This window comes from Mercenaria mercenaria, chromosome 3 (assembly GCF_021730395.1).
Source record: "Mercenaria mercenaria strain notata chromosome 3, MADL_Memer_1, whole genome shotgun sequence".
NCBI classification, from domain to species: Eukaryota; Metazoa; Mollusca; class Bivalvia; order Venerida; family Veneridae; genus Mercenaria; species Mercenaria mercenaria.
This window is the reverse complement of record NC_069363.1, coordinates 54,866,096-54,875,352: the sequence shown is the minus strand read 5'-3', so window position 1 is coordinate 54,875,352 and position 9,257 is coordinate 54,866,096. Positions and strand designations below refer to the sequence as shown.

The following is a 9,257-nucleotide window of genomic DNA, read 5'->3' as shown; positions in this document are numbered from 1 at the left end:
CGTGATTTATAACAGTGACACCGCTATGATGTAAACAATAAACTTATGTAAGTTGACACGAAATGTGAGGAATTCTAACACTGCCAACATGGATAATACAGTGGATGTTGACAATATATTGACAGATTTTAAATCTGGAAATCTTTCTGCGGATGAATGTTTTTGTATGATACTATCTTTGATTGGATACGATGCAGCAAAAACTCATTTTCTGGCACATGTAGAAACGCTCAGGAAAGAACAGCCAAAATTGCATAACCAACTGTTTAATGTTTACAGAGGGTATTTTGAGTGTCTTGATGAGTGTTTTAACCTCCCGGACAAGTTGGATTGTTCGGTGGAAAATGGATTTTATGCAACAGACAGCAGTGAGAACCAGGATATTGGTTTCGACCTTGATCTCGAGATGGCACTGAAACTGTCCTTAGAGAGTGCAGTTGATACCCCATCATATGCAAGCAAGTTAATGTCTTCGCATACAGTTAATGGTGTCTCAGATAAATGTCATGAGCCCGAGAGAGTCAGGAAAATGACATTTTCATTTACTGACAATATGAGCTGTGAGAAAAAAGCCATTGCCACACAATCTCTAGACACTGATTCATCACATACATTTGAGTCATCTCAGAAAAGTAAGAAAAAGAAAAACAGAAAGAAATCGAGAGTTGATAGGCCTTTGTCTAATGCACCTTTAATATACTGGTTTAGAAGAGATCTCAGACTGTATGATAATCCAGCTTTAGAGTTTGCAGCACTGTCAGGTGCCCCAGTTTTACCTATCTTTCTGTGGTCAGATGCTGAAGAAGGGCCAACAAAAGCATTTGCTAATGGTGGAGCTACAAAATATTGGCTACATATGGCATTACCCACTCTAAACAGAGATATGATTGATAGGTACAATAATCCAATCATCTTTAGAAAATCTACTGATTACTTGACTGATATAGTAGACATTATCAAACAATCTGGGGCAAAAACTTTGGTGATGAATGATGTTTATGAGCCATATTTGAAAGAAAGGGATGATAAGATATGCAAAGTTTTGAGAAATAAAGGAGTTAAATGTGAAAGATTCCATTCATACTTGTTGCACCAGCCAGGTGCAATAAAGACGGAGTCCCTGTGCATGAGAGGTATGGGGTCAGTTACACATTTTATGGAGTGCTGTAGACAGTCTGATCCAGAACCTTTAGGTGTACCAGTGGATCCACCTAATATCTTACCTGTTGGAACTGACAGACCTGAATCTGTTCCTGTGTCAGAGTTGGGGCTTGGAAGGTTGCCGAAGCGAAAAGATGGAACAGAGGTAAATTGAAAGCATGAATATATAAGTTTTACATGTTTTATTGGTGAACCTCTGAAAAAGTAATAAAATCATGCTTGTTATATACTTCTTTAAAATAAATTAAGTCTAGTTGGTAGAACTTAAACCTGTTAAATACTAAACTAAATGATTTAAGCTAGACCTGGAACAACTGATACGGGGACTGGAAACCGGCATTTACCTTAGATTATGCTGTCGTCCAATCGAAGCGTATGCCGTAGGTTATTCTGCTATTACTCAAACACTTACGCCTTACAGTTTAACTCATCCTTTCAGTGAAAATCTGGGAAAGCATTTGTTGAATTTTTTGTTGAAAACAAAAGTTCTGCCATGAAATTATTGCCTGCATCTGTTTTTAAATGGAAAATATCTACATTAATGTTACTTTTCGCCCTGTGAAAATGGCTAAATCTAGACTTGTCTTACCCAGAGAGAAAGATGTCGTTTTTTACATGATATTTGCCTTGTTGATTCAGAGTATTTAGAACAAAAAAATTAGGACATATATTAATGAAAATAGCAAGTCAAAACTGTAAACTGTTGCCTGAAAATATTTGTTTATGATATTGCTCTGTTCTTCACCATTTAAATGTGTGTTAAACCTAGATGATTTTCTGCAGTTTCATCTAAAAGTTCGGAATACTAAATGTAATTTCGTTGTCGGCCTTTTTTTTAAAAAAAATATTGTTATTTTAATTTAAATACATTGTATTTTTCACACATCAGTTTTAAGATTAAATTTGTTAAACTAAGTTTTGGAGTTTAAACAACAATTTCGTTTGACACATTCCCTAAGTTCAAGAAGAATGTTTGTTTCTGTATGTAGAAATCTGACATTATAAACAATAATTATAATTATGGCTCTACAAGATTAAGAAAAGTGAAAGCTTTCTGTTATTTTTCATTTTTTTTTATTCAAATCCAACAAAAATCGGCCCTTTGATAAAGGTTTGAAGTTACCTGGTAAAATATTTCTTCAGGGAAGTGAGCTCAAGTTAATTCATAATAATTAAGCATATCACCACATGCAGTCGCATGCTGTTTTTGCTTCAGAATCCCTTTAGATCAATCTCTGATCATTTAATTATCGCCACTTAACATGTGACTGGTAAACCCTTTGAACAATAAGTGTTATAGCTCTATGATTAACATGAGGTAATATGCTAATTACACGCTAATCGATAGTGGCGAAAACAAAATATCGATCGCTAACGACCGGTCGATATTTACAGGTATGGACGACAGCATAATACAGATAAATGTATTGATTTATACGGAGTTTCTACTCCCCGTATTAGACCTTCCTGGCTAGACTTAGGGGTTAGCTAGTACTATATCACAAGAGTGAACACCAAAATAGAAGCATAAGCCCATGCTTGTTTTTGGAAAAATCAATAAATTGTTAACCCGTACGCTCACCAGGCTTTCAACACTACCTTACACAACAGTCTTGTGTTCCTTGCCGAGACAAGAGCTAAATTATTTCACCTTTTTTCACACATTCCTTATATATTCTTAACAATTAGATAAACAGACTTTAGCAGAATATACATTTAACAGTTTTAATAAACATATACAATCCTTTCTACAGATGTACATACTAAAATGCTGTTACAACTGATCATATAAATATGAACAGCTGTTTCATAATTTGTTCCCTATGTTTATATGTGGTAATCAATTAATATTCTATTTCAGATAGATTGGGCAAGAGTGATAAGGGAAAGCTGGGATTTTTCAGAAAACGGGGCATGGGAAGCTCTTCAGCTGTTCCTGAATGAAGGTAAACATGGATGTTTACAATATGTATGAAAGTTTAACAATGAAAATTAAAAAATGTAAAATTTTTAGACAAAGAGAGTCATAGACAGATGTACTGTGCAATTTTTCATTTCTTGGTTTTGACAGAAAGGTCTATAAGAGTTTGGTAATATAAATTATGGATTTTAAATAAATAGTATTTTACTGGTTTCTTAGGATGTCATTTTGTGGACTGACTCGACCACAAATTCAAAACAATTAGTCCCCTAAATATTTAATGATGTTGAAGTATTAATACAGCTCCACACTTCAGAATTAAGAAATTTATTGGTGACAAAGATAATTATTTACTATTACAATATACTTTCATAAAGATATTTCATTCATTTGGCTACAGATCAGAGTTCTTTATAAAACTGGATATAAATTATTATTTAGGATTCTAGCTCCTTATTTATTTCTAACAGCAAAAACAATTATGGCATTGACACAAGGGATGTGTGTTACTTACCTGCCAACTCCCTCATTAACCTCTCTCAAAAAATATTCATTTTCACTTTTAGTTTCTTTATCCTGGTATTCTGTCAACAGTGTCAAACAAAGCCCCCACCTGCCTCAGCCATCTTCCCGCACAGAAGAACACACATAGTTTTCTTATCTGTTTTACTTCCACCTCCTTTGATATAAAACTTAGAGTGTATATTGCCCCGCTTTGCAGAATTATTGGATTTAACAATGTTACAAGAACATCTGTAACTAGTATACTCAAAGTCTCCAGCAGTTTCCACAAAATTCAAATGAAGTTTAGTGTAAATCATCAACCTGAAGTGGACATAAACATGTACATACTGTTGGAACATTAATGTCTGTTTATTTGTGACTTGAGTTACGGCCCTTTCTCGTACTACAACACATTCAATTCTCAATTACTCCTTCTGTTTCCATTCAATTCAAATTAACTAAATATACATCATCAACATTAAATAGACATGCACATACATGTATTATTAGAAGTTTCACTTCAGATTTGTTTTCAGTTACGTTATTGGTCTTCATAAATATTTTATTATTCAAACATTTTCAAGGGGCATTTGTCATGCATTTTTGATGTCATTCTTGTTGTACATATGGAATGCATTTTTTGTTACATGCATGTATTTTTAGGAATACGTAATTATGAGAAAGAGTCTTCAAGGGGTGACAAATTGAACACTTGTCGAATTTCACCATACCTGCACTTTGGTCAGATCAGTCCTAGAACTGTGTTGAATGAAGGTCGTTACTTGAAATCACCAAAGTTTTTGCGGAAGTTGGCTTGGCGGGATCTTTCATATTGGTTGTTATCTGTGTTTCCAGACCTCCCTTATGCACCAACAAGACCCCAATACCAGGTATGTACATGTAAACTCAGACCAGTACCCATTAAGGTACAGGTCCATGTTTCAGAGAAAAAAGTTCAAACGTCATCAAATCATAGAAAGAAAGCATTGTTTTACATGAAAATCTAACAGCGTATAAAACATTTATATTATTCTACAAAACCATTGTCAATATACTGATATATTTATTGAATTCCGAAAGGGACTGCATGAAGGGGCCACACTTCTGGACAGTTCAGCGGCTTTAAAAACTCGCCATTTTTTAAAAGCTGTTACATGTCTTCGTTTTGATGCATTTGCAACGTCGTGCGAGTGTTTAAACTTTTCATAACTAGGTAAAACATCGTTTTTGACAATTGTTTACATTTATTTCTTTACAATGGCATTCTTATTTAAAGGGGGACAACTCATTAAGAATATTTTAAGTATCCAACTCTGTGGGACAGAACAGTAAAACATGTATTGGACAGATAAGTTGTTTGTCAAGGTGCTGTTCCTTTTCAAAAAAATCTGTTGTTTTGTGATATACTGCTAAACCTTAAGAGATATGTGTATGAAATAAAGATTAAGTGAACATTAATTGAAATATGTTCCAACTAAGACAGTAAAATTTTGCGGTGTATTTACCATGCAATAAATTGATGAATTGATTATATGTTTTTATTACAAAAAATGTCTTATGGCGGTATTTGCCAAAGATGGCTTAACCCAGGTTTTGCTTGGCTTGAAAATCCACCCAGCTCTGTAATCGATAATCCTTTCCACACAGTTAATGTAAAATAACCCTATTATTGAAGGTTTTTCTTTAGATTTAAAACTCTGTATCAATGACAAGTTTTAATGAAGTATAGAGGAGTAAATCAATCGAAACCAAAATTCTTACAAAATTGTAGAAATGTTTGTATTGTTGCCCATGGATGTAATTGTCTTTAAATGATAATGTGTTTGCCATTGCATCTTCAGCATCAGAGATGGAGTGACAACAAGATCCATTTGAAGGCATGGCAGAAAGGAAATACTGGCTACCCATTGGTTGATGCTTCAATGAGGCAGTTATGGTTGACTGGTTGGATGAATAATTACATGAGACATGTTGTTGCCTCATTTTTGATATCCTACCTTCATATTACCTGGGTTGAAGGATATCTCTGGTTTCAGGTAGATACTTTTTGTATACCAGTATCATTCTCTGGTTTCAGGTAGATACTTTTTGTATATTGTTCCAGTGTATGAACTGTCAGGTAGAATATCTCCAAGAGGGATCACTTTATCAGTGTTTCTAATACAAAGTCTCTGCAGGCTATCAGAGTGGATGTAAACATTCTCTGTGTAGACAAGTATTGTTTCTGCATGTTATTTTGAGCAGTACATCTTAAAATAATCTTAGCTTTTTTTCTTGTTAAAGATATCCAATCATTAATGCCCACAAAAATATATGAGCTGTGTCATGAGAAAACCAACATAGTGGGTTTGCGACCAGCATGGATCCAGACCAGCCTGCGCATTTTCTCTAATTCAGTTTCTCTAATTACAATAGGCTTTAAAAAGGAACAGCATGGATCCTGACCAGACTGCGTGGATGCGCAGGCTGGTCTGGATCCATGCTGGTCGCAAACCCACTATGTTGGTTTTCTCATGGCATGACTCATATCATCTTCAGATGTTTACTAATAATGTAAAAAGTCTTCATCAAATGAATTATATGAATTAATAGTGCATGTAGAGCTTCATTCATAACTAAATGTCATAAAGTAACAGTTATTAGTTAAAACACTTCCAGGTTTTTCGTGGTAGTGCACATTTACACTGTGTTTTGCTATAATTGTATTAAGTGTGTACTATTTTATACTTAATGCATAGAACTGGTAATACACATAAACATGTTAATTTCATGTTTACATTAACTACATGTCGTATTGATATTTTTAGATATGAAATTTTGGTGTAGTATGCCTTTAAGGATGAGTAATCAGTTTGAAAAGTAAAAAGTAACAAAATTACAGTTAGAACTTCCTTTGTCAGGTAACCATAATAACTCTACATTTCAGGATACCCTGCTAGATGCAGATGTTGCTATAAATGCTATGATGTGGCAGAATGGCGGTATGAGTGGCCTTGACCAGTGGAACTTTGTCATGCACCCTGTCGATGCAGCTATGACCTGTGACCCCAAGGGAGATTATGTCAGGAAATGGATTCCAGAACTAGCTAGAATGCCAGAAGAATTCATACATAAACCATGGAAGTGTCCACCTTCAATCTTACGCAGAGCTGGAGTCGAGTTAGGTAATAGCTTTTCTTGTTTCATGATAAAAATGATGATTTATCACATGTTTATGTCCATGTAAGATCTAAACATCTTTCTGTGAATAATTTGTAGCCACAAATAAAAATCTAAACTATATTGATCTTATACGTGAAACAAGCACATTTTAGCTCACCTGAGCACAAGGTGCTCATGGATCAGGGCAAGCTATTAGAATAGGTGGATGATCCTATATCAATTGTACGTCCACCTGTATCAACCTTTTTTCTTCAACACCTTTTCCTCTGAAACTGCAGTCAGAATTACAAATCTTTAAACAAATTCTTGTCATGAACCACTCTTTTGAGCAAACGTAATCTGTAGCCGGCTTTAGTTGACCTCTCTCAAGTTTGTTCACATGATTACAAATTCTAGGGCTGTCACAACAAAACATAGGAAAAACCTTTGAGTAACTTTTAATGAAAGTGTTAATAGATGTTCACCAAACTTGGTCTCAAGAACGGTAAAAATGGACAAGATCCTCAGGTGAGCGACTTAGGCCCTAATGAGTCTCTTGTTTCATTACAAAAGTCCTAATTCTTTATTGCCATCTGGCAAGCTGTAACACAAGCTTCATGTAGTGTGTTACTAGAAGCTAGAGATTTTGCATTGTTAACTTACGACCGTTAGGAGTTTGAAAATAATGTCACGAAAAAAAAAACCCAGAAAAAAAACCCATCAGATTATGCCTATCACGTGGTTGTCCAAATACTTTACAGTAAATATGATATTTTTAGATATTGTTAGTAACAAACATCAATTTGGGGTTGTAAACTTATTAACAAAATTCTATATTGTTAGAAATTACATTTTTTCTAGAACATATTTTTTGATATTTCAGGCGTTACCTACCCCCACAGGATTATTACAAATCTTGAGGAAGCAAGGGAGCAGTCATTGAGAGATGTAGTTGATGTCCGTCAGAAATTTGAAGGACTTATTGACCCGAGAACAGGAAATGACCTTGTGCAGCTCCCTAATGGGGTTCTCATTCCTGTCATTACAAGAAAGGAGTTCAAATATAAAACCAGGAATCCTGAATCTAGAGATAATCCACACAGTGCCGTTCTTAGAGGGTACCGGAGCAGAAAACGAGATGAACTCGTTGAATATTTGAATCAAAGAGATTTCATGGCAAGTACTATGAAAGAATGTTCTATGAGACATGATCGCGGATTGAAAGCCTCACAGTCCGGATCGTTTTATTGATATTGAAAGAACTGATGAGTTTACTGTATGTTTATTTTGAAATAAGAATGAGTGTTGTGTATTTGAACATAATAAATTGTTAAAACTGTTTTTAATTGTCAAGTTTTATGATCATTTTTCGAATACCTACCTCAGTATTTATGATCAATTTTGCTGTTTATCTCGGGGGAAATCAGTATTTTTCTGAATATTCTTGGTTATTTTATCTACTAATTTAAGGATTTTAAACGTAAAAAAGTTCTGTTTAGATGTATAGCTTTATTTTTTATGTTGTCATACTATGCTATGCGTTCATATGTGATTCATGTTCTTAGCATTTTACATGGATGACCGCATGTATGTTTGAAAGCATCTGTTATGTACAATAGTCTTGAAAATTATTGGGAATGTAGAAGAAACATTTTACAGTTTTGAAATAAGTTTAGTTTAAGAATGTTATAAATGCTCAAGATATTGTAGTACATTGTATAAGCCTTTAGACATAAGAAATCTATGTTTTATTTAAATAAGGGCATGTTTTTAACAATATCTGACATCTTACCAATGTTTTTCATTTGTATTCATTATTACATTATATATACAAGCCCTTTTGGGCAAGAAAATGAAGTTTATGTCAATGATCCAAACCATTACTAAAATTTGCAAAAAAATGTTTGCACTTTCTTTTTACTTGGTCAGTAGTGGTGTTATTGTTCATGTAGAGCATGCTTGTGGCGAGCTGTACATTATCATCAAAATGACTGTTCTTTGTATTTACAATAGTGAGCGTTCAATCTTGTCCAGACAATAACTTTGACATACATGAAGCCTCAACAATATCATAGTCACACACAAACACCAGTTCCTCTCACATAGGTTAAGGTCACACTTGGGGTCAAAGGTCATGTCAGCTCTGGTACAGACTGTTTATTTGATATCCATAGAGCAATCTTTCTTTGATTAGACAGAAATGTTTATCTCATTCAGACAGAGTGTTACGCTCAAACACTAGGCCCTAATCTCAGAGATAAATGCCACAGTTTGGTGTTAACGGCCACTTCAGAGCTTGTTTTGGACATACATGTATAGAGCAGTCTTTTTGCATAAATGCTTGCTGCAATGAGATTGTGTGTTGGGTAGATAGATTGAATTATTTTGGTAAAAATGAACACGGCATGGCAGTAACATACATAAATATATAAATGAAGAAAACAGTCTGACATTCATACCAAGTCCAATGATGAGCAGTGAATTTTCCTTTCCCCATTTAGTGTAATGACACAGAGACATAGCTGTTATC

At 34.4% G+C, this 9,257-nt stretch overlaps 1 protein-coding gene across 1 annotated transcript; it reads left to right on the top strand.

Moving 5' to 3' along the window:
* LOC123524701 (deoxyribodipyrimidine photo-lyase-like) lies at positions 1–8,068 on the top strand. The gene is made up of 6 exons (XM_045303109.2): positions 1–1,306; positions 3,023–3,107; positions 4,250–4,476; positions 5,428–5,622; positions 6,513–6,750; positions 7,611–8,068. The coding sequence occupies exons 1-6, from the start codon at positions 89–91 to the stop codon at positions 7,976–7,978; spliced, it is 2,331 nt and encodes a 776-aa protein (XP_045159044.2). The 5' UTR covers positions 1–88; the 3' UTR covers positions 7,979–8,068.
* Positions 8,069–9,257: the final 1,189 nt, after the last annotated feature.